This window comes from Bubalus kerabau, chromosome 22 (assembly GCF_029407905.1).
Source record: "Bubalus kerabau isolate K-KA32 ecotype Philippines breed swamp buffalo chromosome 22, PCC_UOA_SB_1v2, whole genome shotgun sequence".
Taxonomy (NCBI): domain Eukaryota; kingdom Metazoa; phylum Chordata; class Mammalia; order Artiodactyla; family Bovidae; genus Bubalus; species Bubalus kerabau.
Window position 1 is genome coordinate 44,455,651 of NC_073645.1, and position 26,710 is coordinate 44,482,360.

At 41.1% G+C, this 26,710-nt stretch overlaps 1 protein-coding gene across 8 annotated transcripts in view; it reads left to right on the forward strand.

The window, feature by feature from the left end:
* The first annotated feature begins 5,188 nt into the window (after nt 1-5,188).
* PLEKHA1 (pleckstrin homology domain containing A1) overlaps nt 5,189-26,710 on the forward strand; it is a 54,711-nt gene continuing 33,189 nt past the window's right edge. For 3 of the 8 annotated variants that reach the window (XM_055561014.1, XM_055561010.1, XM_055561016.1), the window contains exons 1-2: nt 5,190-5,416; nt 24,677-24,837. In XM_055561014.1, coding sequence (XP_055416989.1) covers nt 24,697-24,837 — 141 coding nt within the window. In that variant the 5' untranslated portion in view covers nt 5,190-5,416; nt 24,677-24,696. Of the gene's footprint in view, nt 5,417-5,463; nt 5,484-6,073; nt 6,095-24,676; nt 24,838-26,710 lie in introns of those variants that run through there. The other 5 variants (XM_055561013.1, XM_055561017.1, XM_055561011.1 and 2 more) reach the window with 4 other exon arrangements.

Below are 26,710 nucleotides of genomic sequence, written 5' to 3' on the forward strand. Positions count from 1 at the left end.
CGGATGGTGCCCATGTTGGGGAAGGTGATCTTGAATCAGTGTACTGATTCAAATGTTAGTCTCTTCCAGAGACACCTTCATTGACACACCCAGAAATAATGTTTTACCAGCTATCTGGGCATCCCTTAACCCAGTCAAGTGGACGCATAAAATCAGCCATCACATCCCCTGAGTCTGGCATCCCGGGTCCTTCCAAAGCAGCCCCTTTTTACTTCCCTGGCACCATATCCACATGGCCCTGCTCCCCAGCCATATCGGATTCCCCGTCTTAGACCAGAATGACCACTTCTATCTGTCATCCAGCTATGTGTGCGGTCCACAGCGATTGAAAGAATTCTAGAACGTACTCACTGCCCAGGCGAGAGGCTCCGAATGTGTCATCCGCCTTGCTCAGACAGGCTTAGGAAGCGGGCCAAACAAGATCACACTGATGGAGCCAGTAATCTGCCAGGCACTTGGCTAAGAGTTTCACATGCGTTATTCCACTTAAGACTTACGATGAGGCTGTGAAGTAGGAATTGTTACCAATTCCATTTGATAGGTGTTGAGGAAATGTTGAGGCTCAGAGAAATAAGGTAACAAGCCCAAGGTCATGGCTAGTCAGCTCAGATGGACTCCAGAGACCAGGGTTTTTGCTTGTCTTTCCTGGTGTCCACAGGGTCAGCTGGTGGAAGCCGTGACATCTGCTTCTGTTCTCCCGGGGGTCACAGCACGGCGGCACGTGTCAGCCCTCCTGAAAGCTTGAGGTACTCGTTCTTGTTGAACAGAAACATTCTTCTGACAGATGGCAACATGGATGAGAGAAACCACTGGCCTCTGACCTGAGCTGGGCTTAGCTAGCCTTAGACAGGTGAGTGGCAAGGGTCTGAGGAGGAATTTCCACTGCCTAAGAGGGGCTCATTTCCAAATTCTCCCCCAGCTGTCTGGAAAGAGCCTTCTAGAATGTTCCCCACTTCAGTGTAGCAATTAGCTACTCAGGTATGACCCTGGACAAGCACTTTGGCTTCAGAACATCTTCCTTTGCAAGTTTTCATGTCCATTGGAGCAAGAGTCCACATGTTTGGGAGATGCAGGTGTTGTGTGCTCTGCAATTTTGGGGCTTATCCAAATTGCAGACCTGCCACACGTGGTCAGGATAGTTAACGCATGACCTAACTGGGGTGTCTGATGGGGCTGGGGCCTCACCAGACCCCAGAGATCACAGGGCTTGCTGGGCACCCTTAGGGCTCCCGTGGCACCAGGCGATACTCCATGCCAGGTTCCTTCTTTGTTGCCTGATTGTCCTAAGGCAGGAAAGTGCAGCCAGGGCAGGTGGTCCTGCTTTCCAAACATCTGGGAGGCAGTCATCCTCCCCAACCCTCAATTTTCTTCCCTTTGTGAGCCTGGAATTCAGGTTGGTTGCTGACCTGTTTGGAAATCCTGTTCTTGAACCTCAATAAGTATGACATATGGGCAGTCCCTTAGAGCTCCTCCCTAAAGGAGGATTGTATTCCAGCTCCAGGACACAAGAATTAACTCCAGAAGGAGAATCAGTCACCTTATCTGTATTTTGAGCAGGTCACCTCATCCTGTTCCATCCAGGGTGATGACTGAGAATCACCCTTCCTACGGCATGGCTGAGACAAGGTACACGGGCGGGCCAGTCTTCTGACTCCTCGATCTCAAAAGCAATGCCCACAACTCCCCTCCCAGGGTGTGGGGTTCATTTTCACACCAAAAAATAGGAAAGAACTGTCTTTCACTCTCTGCTAGCCAGTTTCTGAAGGGGATAAGAAAGGATAAATGCTGGATTCAGAGAATGTGTGATTCATATTTGCATTTTGGTGTCTCTCAGTTCTGATTTTTAGTAAAAACAGAAGTTTACTTCTGGAGTTGCTCCTTCACATTAACTTCTGATTCTGACTCTGTCCATGAAGAGAACTGGTGGTATCCATCATTCAACAGATATTTCTACTCTAGGCACTGAGGATCCCCTGGTGGTCCAGTGGTTAGGACTCTGTACTTCCACTGCGGGGGGCAAGGGTTCGATCCCTGGTCAGGAAATGAAGATCCCCCATGCCACATTCCATGGCCAAAAACAAACTAAAACAAAACAGATAAAATCCCTGTGGGTGTGAATGTTACATTCTAGTGCGACACGTGGAGAATAAACAAGATAAATAAGTAAAATATATAATGTGTGGGAATGTGATCATTGCTAAGGAGAAAAAAAATAAAGCAGAAAAAAAAATAGAGCAGGGAAAGAGCTACAAAGTGTCTGTGAAAGGAGGAAAAGTCAAGTGCTTGGTCTCTTTGTGTGACTTTGCATTATTCTCCTGACTTCTCTTCACTGTTTTAATTTGCATTGTCAAAGGAGCTAACGTCTATATGGAGGAGCAAGAGCCCAGCAGGTAAGCATACAGGAGGGGCTCAATAAATATTTTTGCTGGAAACAAGTGCTTTACACCTGCAAGGCAGGATGACGGTGATGACAAGGATGTTTTAGAGGTAAACTGCAGATTCTTGAATCCAGACTCCTCCTCTCCCTTTTCTTCAGATGACAAGTATCCATGGAATATTCCAGCATTCCTCAGCGCTGTCTGTGGGTCCTGAATGTTCTTGGTTTGCTCCCAGACTGTAATTTCAACAAGGGAATATTCCACATACTTTTTTTTAAAATGACACTGAAAGCACTGTTATGTAATGAACCTCTCCATCCAAAAAAAGATTGGAGGAAAAGCAGAGAGTGTTTTTTTGTTTTGTTTTTTCTTTTTTCTGTTTTTTTTTTTCTGGAGGGGAGAGGGGACGGTCATGTTTATTGGCTGATCCAGAGCCTTCCACGCAGAAGGATGCTGACAGGTTCTGGTTATACTGCAGCCTCAGAGTAGCCCCGAGCTTACTTTGTTGTGTGTCTTTGGACAATTTGAGTCACCTCTCTGTTTTTCCTCATTGTCTGTAAAGGTGACTGTCAGAATCAAACCACCTTTGGGGCTTGTTACCCCAAAAGAGCAAAGGAATAATTTAAAACCACTCAGTCAATGATGTCAAATGAGAATAACCATCAGGAGAAAGAGTCACTCTGGGTCCCATCTGGAGGGAGTGAGAGCTCTCTGCTTTAGTGGTCTGATCTCTGAGCCAGGATTTTCAGATCAAACACAAGATGTTATGTTTGAATTTCAGATAAACAAAGGAATATTTTTCTTAAGTTTAAATATGTCCAGTCTAGAATCTTCTAGGATTCTGGAGCTGGAGACCCTTCTAGACCCTTTAGCCAGGGACAACAAGCTCAAATGCCCAGAGAGATCAGGCAAATGACATCTGATAAAATCTCCCTATTTTTAAATGTTAGCCACCCATTCAGTTAAAAATAAAACCCACTGTGTGGACAAAAGGAAATAGCTCTGGCCAGTTTATAAACTACGATGAGGCCAAATCCTTTCAACCATTGTAAAGATGAGGAAATGCGGCCCTGGGAAGACAGGTGTCAGCAAGGCAACCCAGCTAAGGTTTCTCAAAAGATAACAGAACAGTCATCTTGGAAATGCTGAAGACAAGCAGCCTGAAAGAACCAGGGCGGGAGCATTCCATGCAGTCTAAAGAGCATTTTCCTCTCTATCAGCTTAGAGGACTCTGAGAACATTTTGGAAGGTGAGCAGTTGAGGTCACTGAGCATCAGAAGGGTAGAGTGTCACTAAGGTCACACAGGGGAATGTCCACAGGTAAGTCTAGGGCTATTTTTAACTCCACCTCTGATTCAGATGAGATAATACCTAAGTTTCCTCAAGGATCCTAAGGAAGACAAACTCCAAATCTGGTTCTCTGCCTCATAAACAGAATTGAGTCAGGAGGCCAGGCCAAGTGCTGAGACTTTTGACCCAGTCCACAAATAAAGAAGGGGTTAAGTCATCAAGGTTCCATTCGTGTCACCAGGCTCGTCCGCATGTACCTTGTGCCTTTTGCCCCAGCAGCTTGATTTGTCTCCTGGACTTCTTCACATAAGGAAGGATGTTCTGAAAGGTGTTGCTAAAGATTTTGATGGGGGAAGGATGTGATCTAAGGCTGGGAAGGAGAAGGAAAGGAAAAAGGACACAAACGGAACAAATATTTATTGAGAGCCTAATGTGTGCCATGTGCTGCGAAAGCCGTGGCATATAATCCTTTGCCAGGTCTTTGCATGTCTGAATGATTTTTTTTCCCCCTCAGGTTTCAGCTCAAAATTCACTTCCTCAGAGAGCTTTCCCTGACCCTCCTGTCCAAAGAACCTCTCCGTCTCCCCCATCGCTCTCTTTTTAAATATATAATTTTACTTGTTTATTTTTGGCTGTGCTGGGTCTTCCTTGTTGGATGGGCTTTTCTCTAGCTGAGGCAAGTCAGGACTGCTCTCCAGTTGCTCTGTGCAGGCGTCTCATTTCAGTGACTTCTCTTGTGGTGGAGCAAGGGCTCTAAAGCCTGAGGGCTTCAGTAGCACGTGGGCTCTAAAGCACAGGCCTAACTGCTGAGAAACTCGTCCCCACTATCTATCTCTTTAATTTGCTTGATTTCTCCATTTCCTAAACAGGGGTGTTTATCCTACCGGTTTAAGGACTAGCTACTAACCGCAGGCTCCCTGAGGGCAGGACGACCCTCAAGCGTCTGCCTAATGCCTCTCAAGAGATTGGCATGGCATGGTAGGTTTACGAACAAATATTTATGAGAAGACATCTACGTTCCAACCCGTCAACTAATTGAATATCGACTAACTGAATTTTGACTAATCATTCTTTAAGTTTCCCTAAGCCTCCTGTCCTACTAAGTAGGAGGCGGAGCTAGTTCTAGGAAGAGAGAAATTGTTAGGAGAAAAAAGAATTGGCATGAAGAGCTGGTAAAGCATTTTTTCCCTCGGGTCACCCAGCAGCCTGTGAATTTTACATTTCCCGGACTGATTTATGGGATTGCTTGCAAAAAAATTGTCTGCCGCGAATGAAGCCTATTTTTAAAGATCCTGTGCCTGGGAGTTCTCGGCGGTGACACAAGGGAACCCTGAGCTCCACTCGCGAGCCAAGCCCCGCGTTCCTCTAAAACTACGGATCCCAGGATGCAACGCAGCGCAAGGGCCCAGATCTCCGCGCGGGGCCCTCCCCTTGGAACCCAGGAGACGCCCAGAGCCCGGCCCGCCACGCCTCCGGGGGTCCGCGCGGTGCCTGCTGGGACTTGTAGTCCTCCTTCCGCCGGCTGGGAGTGCCCGCTCCGGAATCTCGGCCGCCGTCTGGGGGGCTGAGGCGGCGCGGGCACGCGTGCGCAGTGCGCGGGCGGGCCGTCGTGGGCGCCGCTCCCGGCAGCAGTGGGTGCGTGTGGGACACCCCGCCTCCCAGGACCGTGGCGGTGCGGGTGCTCCGGGGGCCGAGGGCCGCCCGTGAAGTTCGGCGTGAGGAGTGTGAGGAGCGGCGCCGGGGCAAGGGTGAGTGGGGCCGGGCTCCCGGAGCGCGGCGCCTACCGAAGCGAAAGCTGGGAGGCTTGAGGGGCCGGTGAGTGCGGGGCGGCGGCGGCGGGCGGCGGCGCGGGATCCCCGGCCCCCCCAGGCGCCGCCTCAGGCGGGGTCGGTCGGCCGGCCAGCGCGGCTGCACCTGGGCGAGGCCGCGGGGGGCCCGGGCTCACCTGCGCGCGCGAGGTCAGGGGCGGCGGGGGTCTCTCTTCCCGCGCAGCTCCCGAGCCCTCATTGTTTTCCTGACCTCGGCCCTCGGCGGCGTCCGGCCGAGGAGGGTGTAGGGAGCGCCCCGGGCGGCCGTCGCCGAGGAGCTCTGCGGTGGCTCGGTTCAAAAGTACCGTCGCGCCCTCGCCTCCCGGTTGGCCTGGCCGGCCAGCTGTCGGATTCTCGGCGGGCGACGCCTGTCGAGCGGGGGTGACTTTCGGGGCTGTGCCCACCCCCACCCCCGGAGGGTGCTCAGCTGCTTTGGGCACGGTTTTCTATTCTTTTTGCTGCGCTTTCGCTTTAGGACTCGCCGAGTCAGAAGTCGACTCCGCCCGGTGTCCCCCCGCCGGCATCCTGCAGTATTCGTGCCTTTTTTACCCTCGCACCTTCGTGGTGCAGTGACCACAGGGCGGAAAAAGTTGGAAGGACTCGTCCAGGGTCACGCAGGTAGGAAGGAGGAGGCTAACCCAGGTCTTGAAAGCTTAAGAGGCCAGCAGCTGCCAGTCGCACCGCTTTGGGACCTGCTTGAATGGTTTGTGGTTTCTTTCGAATGCTTTCTATTGACCGTCCTGGACAGACCATCAGAGGGGAGAGTGTTGTCATAATGAAAGTGGTGTTTGGTAAAATTCTAGTTGTGTTGTGCCCCACGGCAGAGCATCTGACCCCGCTGGGCACCTCAGCAATTAAACTAGATCGCTTTTGTTTGGGGGCAGATCTAAGAGGAAGTTATAGGCAGGCAATTTGTGCCATTTTCCCCCCTCCTATTTCACCGTCCAGTCTTAAAATGCTCTTTTACTTACTTTACGGTTGATCGTTGTCAGTTTTGTTACGATTTTCTTTGCTTTAACGAAGCCATTGCCGTTTGTGAATTAGTTTTTCAACTAGAAAAAATCTTATTTCCTGTGTGCTTAATGACTGGAACCAATAGCGCAGTATGCGGTTTATACCTTTGTCTTTTATCCTAGAACTACTGATCAGTCAGCTTTATTTCCCCCGGGCACTCGGCTTCCAAACTTTCTGGGTTATTTAAAGCCGTTGAAATACTTCTTAGTAAAATTTGGGTACCCTTTATAGGATTCAGACAAGAATTTGAAAAAGTAATTTTGTAAAACTTTTTCTTCACATAAGACTTTGAAGAATTGTTATTTAAAAAAATAGTAAGATTCTTTCTGAATAAAAAGCCTATTTTTTCATACTCAAATTTTCATATTAACATGTTTGTGGCAAAAAATATTTCCCCAAAGAGTTTGTTTAAAATATTCCTTAATTTGGTCATATCTCCCCAGGGGAAATGACATGTTAGAATATTTGTAGATTTAAGCAAGAATAAGCTTAGCAGAATTTGAGTTAATAGTCAATTTTGTAGAGCTGTAAACCCTACAGTGTATCCACTGAAAGGGTTCTCTTGAAGAGTATACCCATATCAAAGGATATGGCCATGACTTTGTGGTAAGCAGAGGATAACTTTTGTGACATTGAGAAGATGTGATTTGTATGAAACTGCTTTCTACCTCACTTTATCTTGTTAACTAGTATTTTTATTGTTGCTTTGGGTAAAGGCGGGAAGTAGCAGGTTTGTATCCCCCCTCTCCTAAGTTTTAGCAACATAGCAAAATAGGAAAGAACTGGTGTGTAAATTTGAGTTTGTCATAGATTAGGAGAGACAGTGAAACAGGATAAGTAAACAATTGTTAGGAAACTGCCATGAGTTCATAAGCCGGAAGGACCTTTTTAGAATTGTTTAAGGACATTAAGAATACCATTGAGTTATTTTCTTTAAAAAGTCACTGTGGGCAGTACTCACAGGTTGGTTGTTAATATATAGGATGTGATATTAAAGACTCCTTGAAAAGTACTTGGTAAAGGTGGAAACATTTTATCTTTTTATAGGGCATTTTCTCAAAAAACATTTAATGCACCTTAAAAAAATAAGACTTTTATTTGAGCCTGAAAGTTTTTACAGCCCTACTGCCAAACCCACAGTGAGTTCTGCTGATGACAATTTGCAATCCAGAATAAAATCTGTGAAATAATTTATTAGTGTAATTTAACTTGGGCTTTCACATTGATGCACTGCTTGATGTTAAATAATTATTCTTGTTTAAATAACTGTCATTTAAGAATGAGGGAGATAAATAGTTTTCTGAACAAAATGTAGTAATTAGTCAGATGTGACAGTAGTTACATTCTGCCTTTATTAGAAAATTCCAAGTTCTGTGGCAGTAACTGCCAAAGCTGTGAACTAAGGTAATATACAAATATTGCTTTTTTACGTGCTTGAGCATTTTACTTTTGATAATATTAAAATTTGATTTTAAATTTCAAAATGATTCGCCTCACATTTAGATCTACAGTAATACAATTAAATGGCTTTGGTAGAAGATAAATATTAAAATTTAGCTTTATTTCTTTTGAGCATTTGTAAGTCCATAGCATTTGGAACTTTTATTGACTGGTATCAGGAAAGAGTTCTTAGAGTAGAAACTTTCTGTGGCCTTAGACACTTGTCTGTAATGCTTAATTATTTTTAGAAATATAAAAGTGTAGGATTTTTCAAATATAAAAATAAAAATTGTTGGTATTTGCTGTAGCCATAGGACTTTGTTGTGCTTAATGAGTGACATCAAACCATTTGAACTCTGAGTGATTTCTTTTCCTAGTAGCTGCTGTATGATAAAGAACATGTGAGTTTGTAATTCCTAGAAGATATTTAAGCAAACATGTGTTTGCTGTTTATTTTGGTAAGCCTTTGATTAGCTGAGTTGCTTTGATTCAGGAAGATGGTATTTTGAGGATTTTATATTGTAAACATTCTTTGAACTGGAATTTCTGTTGAATATAAAAGAAAATCAAAGTCATTTAGGATTTTTTTTAACACAAATCTATTTAAGTCATGAGAGTTTTAAAAATATTGAAGTCAAATATTTTTTCCTTCATGAAACTCTTATCAGACTTATCAATCTGAGAGTTTTATTGTTCAAAAAGTTGCGGTTTTACTCTGTTGGACAACCTCGCCTTTAATAGTTTAACTATTGAAATCTGGATTCTGGATTCAAGAAGTTTAACCTCTTTTTGAAGAAAGGAGAGTCACAGACGCTTAGAATTGGAAGCACTCTTCAGAGGACTTCTAATGTAGTGTCTTACCGGGTACAGTAAATCCCCCTTGGGAATTTCCACATCAGGTGTTGCTCTCATTAGTGAGGGCAGTGATGCTGTTCCATGTGTCCTCAGGTCATTGAGCAGTCTGAGCTTGGTGAGAACCAGACTTAAGACGATTATATTTTTCAGCATCGGCTGCTTTCAACCATGCTTTGTTGGATCTTCCCTCTTGCTACCTCATGACTCCATGGGCAAGTGGTAGTCTTTCTATCATTTACAGCTTTTAAAAGCTCCAGTCTAAACTACTTCAGTTTAGACCTTCAGTCTATGAAAGCCCTTCTTCTTTACCCCAGTATCTGGCCACATCATCCCCGAAGCACTTGCAGTGGGGAGGGGTTGTTACATGCTCCCTGGATACCTCTTTTCCCTCTTTGTCGGTCTATTTGGACAGGGACTAGTTAGAAGAAAAATGGGAAAAGGCAGCTATTTCTCACCATCTTAATAAAGTTCTCTCTTGATTAACAATGGCAGGCTGTTAATGTTGACTGGTAGGCTTCCAAACTGGAAATTTTGGTGAGATCTTGCAGGGAAACTCCCCACTGCACAGTCCTTGGATATGACATTTGCTGTGGGTAGACCTTTACCAACCTACACTCCGTCCTCCTTGTTCCTGTCCTCTCAGTCTGCCTGCTGACCATATGAGTGTTTGGGGATGAGGTGGGTTTCGCTCTGCCATCCAGATTTTTTGATAACAGAAAGACAGCTCAAGTCAAGCTACCTTCCGTAATTTTCACTTAACTCACTGGAAGCTTATTTCCTCTTGATGTCAGATGTCAGCATGCAGGCTGCTTAAGTCTGCTCCCTTTCTGTGCGCTGCCTGCCATTTCTCAACAATTCTCCTTGTCCCCCTGCTCACGTAGGCCCCGGGACAGTCACTCAGTCTCCCTCATAAGCCGACATCCAACTGGAGAATGGGGTGACGCTGTCTTCTCCTCGTGGGCAGTTCTGATCTTGGTGAATGATTCTCTTGGGGCCCCCTTCTGCAGTTTGTGGGTAGACAGCATCTTCAATTCCCTGTGTTCTTCCTGAACACTGAAATACTTTTCATTTTTTCCCCTGTCTTCTGTCAGCTGATTGTATAGAGTGGAATGATGGTAAGGCATCAGTTAGGGTACCACAGCCCTGAGTTGTGTGTGTGGGGCAGGGAGGAGCGCGCGGGTGTTGGTGCCAGACTTCGCGAATGTTTGATCCTTGATCTCTGTATATCTTTGGCTTTGTGTTTGTCAACAATTTTGGGACAAGAGTACTTCCACTCAACTTCTAATCAGCAAACAGTACTGAAGTCCTGTGGGCCTCATGAAGTCTCACTATGCAGAATTTAATTTTTCTTTTCTTTCTTTCTGATTTTTGTTTTATTTTTATTTTTTACTCACTTCATGGTTCCTGACTAATGAAGTGTTTTTAACTGTGTGTGTCAATTTATGAGTGTTTGTATGCTCTAACCACTCCTAAGAGCACAAGTAAATCTGAAGGATAGACTTTGTGGTGGTTTTAATACAATTTTATCTGTTCCATCATCTAAGCAAATCAGTTAAATCTAAACAGTTTCTCATCAGATGAGGAAAAAGGAGCTTTCTGTCTGGAAACTTAAATGTTAATATTTGATGCAATAATTATGGATTCCTTAATATTTCATTCAGCAAATTGTTACTTAGTCCCTTCCATATTCCAGCCACTGTTTTAAGCACTGGAGAAACAATAGTAAATAGGAAAAAAAAAATGTTGCTGTCATGAAGCCTACTTTACAGTGTCGGGAAACAGACAAGAAATAGATAAATAAGTAAATGATATTGTTTGTTAGCATTAAATACTAAGAAGAAGAATGAAGCAGGGAAGGGAGATGGGAAGGGGCAGGACAATTTGGAGCATTTTCAGTTTTCAATAGGATGTCAAGAAGGCTTCACTGAGAGAGTGATATTTGAGTGAAAAGGCTCTGAGTGGGGAGCTTGTCTAGTGTAGCAGACATCCAGTGGCCAGATGTGTAGCTAATCAAGGGCTTTTGGGACAGGTTGAGTGGGGTAGGTGAAGCCTATGTATCTTTGTAAGAGCTTTGGTTTTTACTTTGAATGTGATGGGATTGAGTTAAAACAATGATTCTTAACCCTGGCCGAACATGGGAATTATTGTGGAAGCTATAAAAATGTATCGATGCTTAGATCCCATCTCCAGAGTTTCTGATTTAGTTGGTCTGGATGCCCTAGTCTAGGCATCAGGTAATTCTAATAAGCAGCTGAAGTTGCAGAGTTTTTTTGAGCAGAGTGACATTATAAAGTATTGAAGAGCATGGGCTTTAGAGCCAGATTCCCCTGGTTTGGATCCTGGCTCTGCTACTTCTTAATCATATGACCTGGGAGAAGTTATTTTTAAAACCTTCTGTGCTTTGAAAGAGATCTTAGAGAAAGGAATTCCCTGGAGGTCCAGTGGTTAGGACTCCACACTTCCACTGTAGGGGACCTGGGTTCAATCCCTGGTCATGGAACTAAGAGACTCATGGAACTAAGAGACTCATGGAACTCTGCTCAGTGTTACTTGGCAACCTGTATGAGTTTGGGGGAGAATGAATACATCTATATGCATGGCTGAGATCCTTTGCTGATCACCTGAAACTGTCATATTGTTAGTCAGCTATACCCCAATACAAAATAAAAAGTTAAACAAAAAATCTTCTATTCTTTGGTTTTCTCATCTGTAAAATTGTTGTTATAAGGATTAAATCAAATGAATGTTTACTTGCAGATATTGAATAAACACTTGACTATGTGTTTTAATGAGATCACTGACAGCTTTATGGAGAATGGAGTGAAGCGGGAGGGGAGCCCTTGGAGTAATCCAGCTGAGAGGTAATGGTAGCTTGGGCCACAATGGCAGCAATGCATCTGGTGAGAAGTGGTGGGATTCTGGATGTATTTAAAAGATGGAGCAAATAGGATTTGCTTATGGATTGGACATGGAACGAGAGAGGTCTTGATCCAGTGTGACTCCAGATTTTGCCTGAACAGCTGGAAGAAGTGAGTGACTGTTTACTGAGATGGGAAGGACAGAGGGGAACAGATTGCCAAGGGGGTATATCTGCACCCAGTTTGTTAAGTGTGAGATGCCTCCACTATCTCCCGAAGTTTGCTCAAATTCATGTCCATGGGGTCAGTAATGCTTTCCAACCATCTCATCCTCTGCCATCCCCTTCTCCTTTTGTCTTCAATCTTCCCCAGCATTGGCATCTTTTACACTGAGTCAGCTCTTTGCATCAGGTGGCCAAAGTATTGGAGCTTCAGATTCAGCATTAGTCCTTCTGGTGAATATTTAGGGTTGATTTCCTTTAGGATGAACTGGTTGGATCTCCTTGCAGTCCAAGGGACTCTCAAGAGTCTTCTCCAATACCACAGTTCAAAATCATCAATTCTTCAGTGGTCCGCTTTCTTTATGGTCCAACTCTCACGTCCATACATGACTACTGGAAAAACCATAGCTTTGACTATACAGACCTTTCTCAGCAAAGTGATGTTTCTGCTTTTTAATATGCTGTCTAGGTTTGTCACACCAGTCCATTTTAGTTTGCTGATTCCTAAAATGTCAATGTTCACTCTTGCCGTCTCCTCTTTGACCACTTCCAATTTGCCTTGACCCATGAACCTAACATTCCAGGTTCCTACACAGTATTGCTCTTTACAGCATCGGACTTTGCTTCTATCACCAGTCACATCCATAACTGGGTGTTGTTTTTGCTTTGGCTCTGTCTCTTCATTCTTTCTGGGGTTATTTCTCCACTGATCTCCAGTAGCATAATGGGCACCTACCGACCTGGGGAGTTCATTTTTCAGTGTCCTATCTTTTTGCCTTTTCATGCTGTTCATGGGGTTCTCAAGACAAGAATACTGAAGTGGTTTGCCATTCCCTACTCCAGTGGATCACATTTTATCAGAACTCTGCACCATGACCCGTCTGTCTTGGGTGGCCCTTCACAGCATGGCTCATAGTTAATCATTGAGTTAGACAAGGCTGTGGTCCATATGATCAGATTGGTTAATATTCTATGATTGTGGTTTTCAGTCTGTCTGCCCTCTGATGGAGAAGGATAAGAGGCTTATGGAAGCTTCCTGATGGGAGAGAATGACCGAGGGGGAAACTGGGTCTTGTTCTGATGGGCGGGAATCATTTTAGGAATCAGCAAACTAAAATGGACTGGAATGGTTGAATTTAACTCAGGTGACCATTATATCTGATCTACTACTGTGGGCAAGAATCCCTTAGAAGAAATGGAGTAGCCATCATGGTCAACAAAAGAGTCCAAAATGTAGTATTTGGATGCAATGTCAAAAACGACAGAATGATCTCTGTTCATTTCCAAGGCAAACTGTTCAATATTATGGTAATCCAAGTCTATGCCCTGACCAGTAACGCTGAAGAAGCTGAAGTTGAACAGTTCTGTGAAGACCTCCAAGACCTTCTAGAACTAACACCCCCCAAAAGGTGTCCTTTTCGTTATAGGGGACTGAAATGCAAAAGTAGGAAGTCAAGATAACACCTGGAGTAATAGGCAAATTTGGCCTTGAAATACAGAATGAAGCAGGACAAAGACTAATAGAGTTTTGCGAAGAGAATGCACTGGTCATAGCAAACACCCTCTTCCAACAACACCAGAGAAGACTCTACACATGGACATCACCAGAGGGTCAATACCAAAATCAGATTGATTATATTCTTTGTAGCCAAATATGGAGAAGCTATATATAGTCAGCAAAAACAAGACCGGGAGCTGACTGTGGCTCAGATCATGAACTCCTTATGGGCAAATTCAGACTTAAATTGAAGAAAATAGGGAAAACCACTAGACCCTTCAGGTATGACCTAAATCAAATCCCTTACAATTATACAGTGGAAGTGACAAATAGATTCAAGGGTCTAGATCTCATAGAGTGCCGAAGAATGATGGATGGAGGTTCATGACATTGTACAGGAGACAGGTATCAAGACTGCCCCAAGAAAAAGAAATGCAAAAAGGCAAAATGGCTGTCTGAGGAGGCCTTACAAATACTGTGAAAAGAGAAGCAAAAGCAAAGGAGAAAAGGAAAGATACACCCATTTGAATGCAGAGTTCCAGAGACTAGCGAGGAGAGATAAGAAAGCCTTCCTCAGTGATCAGTGCAAAGAAATAGAGGAAAACAATAGAATGGAAAAGAATAGAGATCTCTTCAAGAAAATTAGAGATACCAAGGGAACATTTCATGCAAAGATGGGCACAATAAAGGACAGAAATGGTATGGACCTAACAGAAGCAGAAGATACGAAGAAGAGGTGGCAAGACTACATAGAAGAGTTATACAAAAGAGATCTTCACAACCCAGATCATCACGATGATGTGATCACTCACCTAGAGCCAGACATCCTGGAATGTGAAGTCAAGTGGGCCTTAGGAAGCGTCACTAAGAACAAAGCTAGTGGAGGTGATGGAATTCCAGTTGAGCTATTTCAAATCCTAAAAGGTGATGCTGTGAAAGTGCTGCACCTAATATGCCAGCAAATTTGGAAAACTCAGCATTGGCCACAGGACTGGAAAAGGTCAGTTTTCATTCCAGTCCCAAAGAAAGGCAGTGCCAAAGAATGCTCAAACTACCGCACAGTTGCACTCATCTCACACACCAGTAAGTTCAGTTCAGTTTAGTCGCTCAGTCATGTCTGACTCTTTGGGAACCCATGAATCACAGCATGCCAGGCCTCCCTGTCCATCACCAACTGCCAGAGTTTACTCAAACTCGTGTCCATCGAGTCAGTGATGCCATCCAGCCATCTCATCCTCTGTTGTCCCCTTTTCCTCCTGCCCCCAATCCCTCCCAGCATCAGGGTCTTTTCCAATGAGTCAACTCTTCGAATGAGGTGGCCAGAGTATTGGAGTTTCAGCTTTAGCATCATTCCTTCCAAAGAACACCCAGTACTGATCTCCTTTAGGATGAACTGGTTGGATCTCCTTACAGTCCAAGGGACTCTCAAGAATCTTCTCCAATACCACAGTTCAAAAGCATCAATTCTTTGGCGCTCAGCTTTCTTCACAGTCCAACTCTCACATCCATACATGACCACTGGAAGAACCATAGCCTTGACTAGACGGACCTTTGTTGGCAAAGTAATGTCTCTGCTTTTTAATATGCTATCTAGGTTGGTCATAACTTTCCTTCCAAGGAGTAAGCGTCTTTTAATTTCATGGCTGCAGTCACAATCTGCAACGATTTTGGAGCCCCAAAAAATAAAGTCTGACACTGTTTCCACTGTTTCCCCCTCTATTTGCCATGAAGTGATGGGACCAGATGCCATCATCTTCGTTTTCTGAATGTTTGAGTTTTAAGCCAACTTTTTTCACTGTCCTCTTTCATTCTCATCAAGAGGCTTTTTAGTTCCTCTTCACTTTCTGCCATAAGGGTGGTATCATCTGCATATCTGAGGTTATTGATATTTCTCCCGGCAATCTTGATTCCAGCTTGTGCTTCTTCCAGTCCAGTGTTTCTCATGATGTACTCTGCATATAAGTTAAATAAGCAGGGTGACAATATACAGCCTTGATGTACTCCTTTCCCTCTTAGAAAGCAGTCTGCTGTTCCATGTCCAGTTCTAACCGTTGCTTCCTGACCTGCATGTAGGCTTCTCAAGAGTAAAGTAATGCTCAAAATTCTCCAAGCCAGGTTTCAGTAGTACGTGGACTGTGAACTTCCAGATGTTCAAGCTGGATTTAGAAAAGGCAGAGGAACCAGAGATCAAATTACCAACATCTGCTGGATCATAAAAAAAGCAAGAAAGTTCCAGAAAAACGTCTATTTCTGCTTTATTGACTATGCCAAAGCCTTTGACTGTGTGGATCACTAAAAACTGAAAAATTCTGAAAGAGATGGGAATACCAGACCACCTGACCTGCCTCTTGAGAAACCTGTATACAGGTGAGGAAGCAACAGTTAGAACTGGATATGGAACAACAGACTAGTTCCAAATGGGGAAAGAGTACGTCAAGGCTGTATATTGTCACCCTGCGTATTTAACTTATATGCAGAGTACATCATGTGAAATGCCCAGCTGGATGAAGCACAAGCTGGAATCAAGATTGCTGGTAGAAATATCAATAACCTCAGATATGTAGATGACACTACCCTTATGGCAGAAAGTGAAGAAGAACTGAAGAGCCTTTTGATAAAAGTGAAAGAGGAGAGTGAAAAAGCTGGCTTAAAGCTCAACATTCAGAAAACGAAGATGATGGCATCTGGTCCCATCACTTCATGGCAAATAGATGGGGAAAGAGTAAAAACAGTGTCAGACTTTATTTTTGGGGGCTCCAGAATCACTGCAGATGGTGACTGCAGCCATGAAATTACAAGACACTTGCTCCTTGAAAGAAAATTTATGACCAACCTAGACAGCGTATTCAAAAGCAGGGACATTAGTTTGCCAACAGAGGTCTGTCTGGCCAAAGCTATGGTTTTTCCAGTAGTCATATATGGATGTGAGAGTTGGACCATAAAGAAAGCTGAGCGCTGAAGAATTGATGATTTTGAACTGTGGTATTGGAGAAGACTCTTGAGGGTCCCTTGGACTGCACGGAGATGCAACCAGTCCATCCTAAAGGAAATCAGTCCTGAATATTCGTTGGAAGGACTGATGCTGAAGCTGAAAGTCCAATACTTTGGCCACCTCATGCGAAGAACTGACTTATTTGAAAAGACCCTGATGCTGGGAAAGATTGAAGGCGGGAGGAGAAGGGGATGACAGAGGATGAGATGGTTGAATGGCATCACTGACTCAACGGACATGAGTTTGAGTAAACTCTGGGAGTTGGTGATGGACAGGGAGGTGTGACGTGCTGCAGTCCATGGGGTCACAAAGAGTTGGACATGACTGAGGGACTGAACTGAACTGACCTGAGGTTTGTCATAGCTTTCCATCATACTATTTCAGATGCATTGTGTCGAATTTTTCCTTTTGTGTTGCATTTGTATATTTTTTCTTTTACTCTGAAAATCCAGATTCCTAATAACAAATAAAAATTGCTTTATTTTAAATATAATCATAGAATCAATATGTTTGCATTGTCCTATTGTTGAAGTACATGAAATACTATCATTTAAATAAAAGAGTTTGAGAATTACAATAGCAAGTAGGATTGTCAGTCATAGGAGAAATGCACATTTGATTTTGTTAAATGATGTCAAATTCACCTCGGCAGGGCTGTACCATTCTGCATTCCCACCAGCAATTTAAGAGAGTTCCTATTTTCTCACAGCCTTACTGTTATAGCATATTGTCAAACTTTTGAATTTTTGCCAGTCTCATAGATGAGAAATGGTATCTCTGTGCAGTATAGATTTTGGGGGGAACTTTTCTTTTTGTAATGAAGAGCTGTGAATATCCACAGAAGTAGACAGAATGGTATAACAACAGTACCCAGCATTGAGCCCCTACAGATTTCAACCTGGGCCATCCCTCCTTCATCCATCCCTCCTTCCAGATTATTCAGGTAACACTTTGTGTAAATAAATATCTCTAGATTATAAGGATCCATTTTCTTAGTAATATAACCATAATGTCATTGCACTGGAAAAAAAATTAGCTATTTCCTTAATATCTTGAGGCAGTATTCAAATATCCAGTTTCCTTAGATAAACCAGTGTTGTTGTTATTAACAAGATTTAAATAAGGTCCACATGTTGTGATTACATCTTTTCAGGTCTTTTAATCTATAGGTTCTTCCTCCAGTTTCTTTGCTGCTGCTCCTTTCTAATTTATTTCTGAAGAAACCATGTTGTTTGTCCTGAGAAACTTCAAGAGTTTGAATTTTTTCTATTTGAATCTCTGATATAGTTGAACATGTTCTTTTCTCTGTCTTCTCTGTTTCCTATAAATTGGTAGTTAGATCTTGATTCGGATATTTTTTACACTTTTTTCCCCCATAAATGATAGATGGTATAAATTCTACAAGGAGGCACATGAAGTCTGTTGCCTTTTTTGTGATGTCAGTAGCAATGGCTATATCTCTGTATGTTATTTTGGGATTTTGTTATATGAGTGAAGTTGAGCATCTCTTCATATATTTAAGGGTCATTTTTATGTTTTTCCTTGTGGAATATCTGTTCATGTCTTAATTGATTTTTCTATTGAAGTTTTGATATATTTCCCTTGACATTTTTTGCAAGCTAAATTTTAGGGAGATTAACCTTTTGTCATGTAAGGTGCAAGTATTTTTTACTGGTTTTGACTTACTATCAATATTTTAAAAAAAATTATTTGTCACATTTATCAGTGAATTTTTTGTTCTGGATTTAAAAAAATTTTTGGAGTTAAATCACATACACTAAACTTGGAAAGTTAACAATTGATGAGTTTTGACCATATTGTTACATGCATTATGAGTTCCTTTATATTGTAGAGTGCTATTCCATACTATAAATATACTATATTTTCAAAATCACCTTTTGTGAATACTGACATTTGTGTTGTTTCTGGTTTGGAGCTATTATGAATAAAGCAGCTATGAATATTTATGAATTACTCTTTGCATGAATATACTTTCATTTCTCTTGAGTAATACTTAGGAATAGAATGGCTGGGTTAGGTGTATGTTTGGTTTTATTGCCAGAACTTTTCCTACAGTGCTTGTACCATTTTACATTCTCATCAGCAATACATAAATTCTGGATGCACCACACCTTTGACAATATTTGGTGGTGTCAGTCTGTTTTAATTTTAGCCATTCTGGGTGAGTGTATATGTTTCAAAAACATATCACCATTATTGAGGTATAATTTTACATACAGTGAATTTTACTCCTTTTAGTGTACAGTTCTATAAGTTTTGATGGATGCATGTAATTGTTTAAGCTGTACCACAGTCTAGATATGCAACATCTGTGTTGCCAAAAAATTTTTTCTCTAGTGTTCTTTTGTAGTCAGGCCTATCACAAGCCCTAGCAACTGTTGTCTGCTTTATATCACTGTAGGTTTTTTTTTTCCTTCAAATGCAGTATAGCTCACTCTGTGTGGTATGTGAGCCTACTATTTTTGATAAATGTATGGTTGTGTATCCTATCACAATCATGATCAGAACAGTTTCGTCACTCCATAAATTACCCTTTGAAGTCAGCCACTCTCACTGATCTGTTCTCTGTCCCTGTAGCCTTTTGGTCTGACTTCTCTCACTTAGCAAAATGCATCTGGCATTTACACACGTTGTATATATCTCTACTTTGTTTCTTTATTTTGCTAGGTAGTATTCCACTGTATTGGATGTAACACAGTTTCTTCATTTACCCGTTAAAGAACATTTGGATTGTTTCTGCTTTTTGCCAATTATGAATAATGTCGTTTTAAACATTTTCATATACATGGGCTTCCCTTGTGGCTCAGCTGGTAAAGAATCTGCCTGCAATTTAGGAGATCTGGGTTCCATCCCTGGGTCGGGAAGATCCCCTGGAGAAGGAAAAGGCTAAGCACTCCAGTATTCTGGCCTGGAGAATCCCATGAACTGTATAGTCCTTGGGGTCTCAAAGAGTTGGACATGACTGAGTGACTTTCACTTTCACTTCACTTTGTGTAAACGTAAGATTGCAATTCACTTGGATAAATACCTAGGAGTGGGATTACTGGGTTGTATTGTTAAGGGTAGTATAACTTTCTAAGAAACTGCCAAAGTGTCTTCCCAAGTTGATTTGCCATTTTGCATTCCCTTCAGTAATATGAGAGAACGTGTTCATTTGCTTCACATTCTTGACAGCATTAGGTATTGCCAGGGTTTTCTTTGTTTTTGTTTTAGCCATTTTAGTAGGTGTGCAGTGGTATCTCACAGGTTTTATTTGTAACATCTTCTTGACTAATGATGATGAGCATCTTTATATGCTTATTTATTATTTGTATGTCTTTTTTCTTTTTATTATTTTTAAAAAACCATTATATCTTCTTTGTTGACTTGTCTGTTCAGATTTTTTTTTTTGCCTATTTTCCAGTTTTTTTGTTTGTCTTATTGTAATAGTTCCTTGCCTATTTTTGGATATGTGTTATGTGATAGATACATGTGTACTGAATATTTTCTCATGTTCTGCAGCTCATCATTTGACTTCTTAACTGGTGTCTTTCAAAGAGCAGTTTTTAATTTTTATTAAGTCCATTATATTAACCATGTCTATGGTTTAGGCTCTTCGTGTCTTACCTAAGAAATCTTTATCTAACCCTAAGGTCATGAAGACTTTCATTCATATATGTATATATTCATGTATGTGTGTGCACTCTCAATCATGTCCGAGTCTGTGTGACCCCACAGACTGTAGCCCTCATGTCCTTGGGATTTTCCTGGCAAGGATACTGGAGTGGGTTGCCGTTTCCTCCTCCAGGGGATCTGCCCAACTCAGGGATCCAACCCACATCTCCTGAATCTCCTGCATTGACAGGTGGATTCCTTACCACTGAGCCACCTGGGAATCCCATATATTCATAAAATATATATCGGTATATATTTTATATATGTGTATATATAAACGTATTAGAATTTTAATTGTATATTAGGTTTCCAATCCATTTCAGGTTAATTTTTTTTGACATGATTCACTAATTGTTCCAACATCATTTATTGAAGATGTTTGGAATTGCATTGACATCTGTTGAAAATCTGTTGACAGTATATATATGAGTCTGTTTCTGGATGCTATTCTGTTCCCTGTATTTATTGTTATCTTTTCACCAATCCTACACTATCTTCATTGCTGTAGCTCTATGGTTAGTCTTGAAATCAAGTAGTATAAGTCTGTTCTTTGAAAATAGATTTAGCTTTTCTAGATCTTTGCATTTCAACTTACAGAATAAAATCACCTCATCAGTTTTTATAAAATATCTTGGAATTTGACTGAAAGTATTGATAGCTCATTCCTTTCTGTATCTGGATAATGTTCCATTGTGTGTATTATACATGTTGATGGACATGGGTTGTTTACACTTTTTGGCTCTTGTGGTTAGTATTGCTGTCAACGTTCATGTATAAGTGTTTGAGTATAAGTTGAGTATAAGTATAAGCATAAGTTCATGTATAAGTGTTTTAATTCTTTTGGATATATACCTGGGAGTGGAGATGCTGAGTCACATGGTAATTCTGTGTTTAACTTTTGAAGAATCACTAAACTGTTTTATGCAGCTGTTGTGCCATTTACATTCCCACCAGCAATGTAGGAGGGTTCTCATTTCTCTACTTCCTTGCCGATACTTATTATTTTCCTCTCTTAATTATATCCATTCTAGTGGATGTGAAGTGGTAACTCATTGTGCTTTTGATTTACGTTTCCCTAGTGACAAATAATATCGAGCATCTTTTTGTGTTCTGGTTGGCCATTTGCTTCTCATCTTTGAGAGAAATGGCTTTTTAAGTCCTTTGTCCATTTTTAAACTGGATTTGTACTTTTGTTGTTGAGTTTAAGAGTTGTTTTTTTTTTTTTTTGTATATTCTGGATATTAGACTGTGACTTCAAAAGTTTCCTCCCATTCTATACGGTTTTGTTTCATTTTCCTGATGTCCTTTGATGCAAAAAAATTTTTAATTTTTGTGAAGTCCAATTTGTCTTATTTTTTCTTTTGTTGCTTGTGCTTTCAGTGTCATATATAAGAATTCATTGCCAAATCCAAGGTCACGGATTTTCTTTTGTTTTCCTAAAGTTTTATAGTTTTAGCTGTTATATTTTGATTAATTCATTTTGAGTTATTTTCATTCATTTTGAGTAAGACAATTCATCTTATTCAATTCATCTAATTCATCTAATTCAACTGAAAATGAATGATTAATTCATTTTGAGTAAGATGTGAAAGTGAAAGTTGCTCAGTCATATCTGACTCTCTGTGACACCATGGACTATACAGTTCATGGAATTCTCCAGGCCAGAATACTGAAGTGGGTAACCTTTCCCTTCTCCAGGGGATCTTCCCAACCCAGGGATCAAACTGAGGTCTTCCTCATTGCAGGCGGATTCTTTACCAGCTGAGCCACAAGGGAAGCCCAAGAATACTGGAGTAGGTAGCCTATCCCTTCTCTAGCAGATCTTCCCAACCCAGGAATCAATCTGGGGTCTCCTGCATTGCAGACAGATTCTTTTTTCTTTTTTAATTAATTTATTTTAATTGGAGGCTAATTACTTTAAAAAGCCTCTTGATGAAACTGAAAGTGGAGAGTGAAAAAGTTGGCTTAAAGCTCAACATTCAGAAAACGAAGATCATGGCATCTGGTCCTATCACTTCATGGGAAATAGATGGGGAAACAGTGGAAACAGTGTCAGACTTTATTTTTTTGGGCTCCAAAATCACTGCAGATGGTGATTGCAGCCATGAAATTAAAAGATGCTTATTCCTTAGAAAGAAAGTTATGACCAACCTAGATAGCATATTAAAAAGCAGAGACATTACTTTATCAACAAAGGTCCATCTAGTCAAGGCTATGGTTTTTCCAGTGGTCATGTATGGATGTGAGAGTTGGACTGTGAAGAAAGCTGAGCGCCAAAGAATTGATGCTTTTGAACTGTGGTGTTGGAGAAGACTCTTGAGAGTCCCTTGGACTGCAAGGAGATCCAACCTGTCCATTCTAAAGAAGATCGGTCCTGGGTGTTCTTTGGAAGGACTGATGCTGAAGCTGAAACTCCAATACTTTGGCCACCTCATGTGAAGAGTTGACTCATTGGAAGAGACTCTGATGCTGGGAGGGATTGGGGGCAGGAGAAGAAGGGGATGACAGAGGATGAGATGGCTAGATGGCATCACTGACTCGATGGACATGAGTTTGAGTGAACCCCAGGAGTTGGTGATGGACAGGGAGGCCTGGCGTGCTGCGATTCATGGGGTTGCAAAGAGTTGGACATGACTGAGCAACTGAACTGAACTGAACTGAATTACTTTACAATATTGTGGTGGTTTTTGCCATACATTGACATGAATCAGCCATAAGTGGACCTGTGTCCCCCATCTGCAGGCAGATTCTTTACCAACTGAGCTCTTAAGGAAGCCCTATAAGATAAGGGTCCAGTTTAATTCTAAAGCATATGAATAGGGCTTCCCTGGTGGCTCAGGTGGTAAAGAATCTGCCTTCAATGCAGGAGACCTGGTTTCAATCCCTGGGTTGGGAAGATTCCCTGGAGGAGGGCATAGCAACGCACTCCAGTATTCTTGTCTGGAGACAGAGGAGGAGTTACAAAGAGTCTGACATGACAGAGAGTAAAAAATATAACAGTTTCATATGAATAGCCAGTTGTCCCAGCACTGTTTGTTAAAGAGGCTTTTCTTTCCCATTGAATGGTATTGACACCCTTGTTGAAAATCAGCCACAAATGTATGGGTTTGTCTCTGGACTCTTAATTCTGTTCCTTTGGCCTGTGTCTTTCTTCATAGCAGTATACCACACAAGTTGATAGTTTTTACCTGTTAATATGTGTTAGTATAGTGTATTGATTTTTCAAGTTTTGATTACATTTTAGAAGTTTTTAAAAACTTTGGGTAAGTTCATGAAAAAATTATCTCCAAGTGTCAGATTTATGATAACACATGTATACAAACTTAATGGATAGTTTTTTTTTTTAATATTTTGGTGTGTGTCACCATTTCTCTAGCTGCATACAGTTAAGTGATTTAGATAGGCAGTGTATCAGGGCATATTCTAACTGAATTTTCACCATGAGTTTAATGAAGAACTAGTTATGTAAATAATTCAGTCTGTCACAAGATGTTGACACTGGCTCTAGAAGGACCAGAGTAAGAACAGTCTAGAGATTTGCATCACATCAGGAGGGAATCACATATCTATAGTTCTAGAGAAAAATGGATGGAAACACTGCCTTTTACCCAAGTCATGATTTTTAACTTTAATCAACACAACAAAAATTTCAGTCCTTCAGAATCAAAATATGATATGCCTCTGAAGTTTCTTTTCATCTGTAACTTCTCTCTTCTTTTTCCTTTAATAATTTATTTGCTGAGGAAAATGGACTTTTGGTCCTAATGTTTCCCACTTTTGCAGTTTGATATGTTCCTCTGTGTTCTTTATTTCCTATGAATTATGAGTTGGCCTTATGGAAATCTAGAGACTTGATCAGATTGAGATAAAACATTTTTTTGTTGTTGTTGTTATATGCACTTCATTGCTGATGTTTGTGTCTTCTGTTAGGAGGCACATAATACCTGCTTCACTGGTGGCTCAGACAGTAAAGAATCCACCTGCAATGCTGCAGATCTGTATTTGATCCCTGGGTTGGGAAGAACTCCTGGAGGAGGGCATGGCAACCCACTCCAGTATTCTTGCCTAGAGAATCCCCATGGACAAAGGAGCCTGGTGGGCTGCAGTCCATGGTATTTCAAAAAGTCAGACATGACTGAGTGACTAAGCATAGAATACCTGCTTATCTCTCTTTTTATCATGTTAGCTTACTTTATTTTGTTTCATTTTGGTTTAATAATTCTAAGGGTTTTAGATGGGAAGGTTAAGATATAAGCTCTAGAGTCCAAGAATCTTGATTCATGTTTTGTTTCATTACCTACTGGTTCACTAATTTTGGAAAGTCACTTCCCCTACTCAGTGTTAAATTTCTTATCTGTTAACATGAAGAGGGGATGATGGTGCCTACTCTTGGGGAAAAAAGTAAGTAAATTATTCAGCTGAGATGAATAGTTCTCCTTTGTCCCCATCAGTGTACAGTTGCATATAGTAACCACTCACAGTAAACTTAATTGCAGGTGATTTTTGCCCTTGCTTTTATGTATTCACATTAATCAGCTCCCAACTAATGTTGGAAAGTAGGCTCTTTGTTGAATAAACTGTACCATAGCATATTTTGTGCTTGAAGTCCACTGAGAAGTACTTACTGCTAATTTTTTTTTTTCACAGTGTAATGTTCAAGCTCAGAAATGCCTTATGTGGATCGTCAGAATCGCATTTGTGGTTTTCTAGACATTGAAGAAAATGAAAACAGTGGGAAGTTTCTTCGGAGGTACTTCATACTGGATACCAGAGAAGATAGTTTTGTATGGTACATGGATAATCCACAGGTTTGTAAAATCCAAAAGGTTCCCTCTTCAAAAGCATATGAATTTTAATAATTAAAGTATTATTATTATTATTAAAGTATTTGATATACTATTCAGGTGTTAGGATTTGTCTTCCTAAACAACATATGTTTAAATTTATTTCTACTGACTACTTATTTCTACTATTCTCCTTGCCCTGTACCCCCAAATCCTACTGTGATAAAGTTCAGAAGATGAAGCTCAGTTTATTTGATAAAAATTTAGACATGTGTTTGTTTTTCCTTCCTTGGGAGAAACAACTCTAACTCTGGTAGAAAGTTTTTGGATTATTTAGATTTAAGATACTGTCTCTAAGATAGAAACTATGCTGCTCTGCTAAGTCGCTTCAGTCATGTCCGACTCTGTGCAGCCCCATAGACGGCAGCCTAGCAGGCTTCCCCGTCCCTGAGATTCTCTAGGCAAGAACACTGGAGTGGGTTGCCATTTCCTTCTCCAATACATGAAAGTGAAAAGTGAAAGTGAAGTTGCTTAGTCATGTCCGACTCTTCTCAACCCCATGGACTGCAGCCCACCAGGCTCCTCCGCCCATGGGATTTTCCAGGCGAGAGTACTGTCTTCTGGTAAATAAGCTGCTTAACCAAGTTGACACTCTTGCACTTGTGTAGTCCTTTCATCTTTTAGTGTCAGATTTGAGTGACAGCCATTTGTGAATTTGTTTTTTTTTGTTGTTGTTGTTGTTACCTTGCAAATTATTGGGGGCAGATGTCATCTATTAAAAATTAGAATACCATTTTTATGATCTTTGAGAGGCCTTGGCCTGGAGATCATCTGTTGAGTAGTTTTAAATTTTCTTTACCCGTGAAACTCTTAATTCAAATTGAGATGTATATTGCAAGGAAGTAAGTGCAAAGCAAGAGATGAGTCCCTAGCAAACTTCTAAGCTGATCTGGTCTAGGGGATGACCTCTACAGGTGAGGAATGAAAAGTTGAGGAGAGCAGGGACTGGTAGGAGGTTCAGATCTGTTTCACAGAGAAGGAACCAGAGCCCCTAACAATGAGTGTGGTGGTCTTTTCTCTTCAATATTGATTTTAGATTAGGCAAAATGCATATTGCTAATACATTTATATTTGTTCATATAGAATTTGAGTTGTGGGGAACTATATTTAATACTTTCAGATAAACCATAATGGAAAAGAATATAAAAATGAATTCATTTTCTTTCATTTTCTTCATTCATGCAGAAAATATGTTCATTTTGTGCACATGTGTGTGTGTGTGTATATATATATATATATATATATGCAGCAGAAATTAACACAGCATTGTAGATCAACTACACTTCAGTAAAAATAATCAGAGAAAAAAGAGAATAAGATAAATACTTGATAACTGAAGAAGTAGTAAGTCGATAGTATCCTTGAAGGCCACAGGGTTCTGAGTAATCCCAGCAGGACTTTGTGAAAAGCAAGTCCAGTCCGAAAGCAAACATCCCCTCATCGTCTCTTCTGCTGGGGACAGACCAAGGAGAGATGGTGAATTGGAGCTTGATAGTGATAGGTTTTTAAAAAAATTCTCTTATATGAAAGGTAATAAGATGATAATCAGGGCCTCTAGGGGTTTATAATGTACACAAGCTCACACAGTGTAACTGGAAGTTGATCATCAGCCATTATTTTAGAAAATATAATGTCATATATCTTGGGTTTGAAGTTTATCCATTTATCATTTACTATACCAGATATTACTGACAACTTCTACTGATAATTAAAAGAAATTATAAACTTCAAACTAATTTTTTTGAGTTGTAAGGGATCTTAATCCTTAGTATTAATTCAGTCTCCTCCTTAATGCAAGAGACCCATATATCCCTGATGTTCACTATGTTGTTTGAAC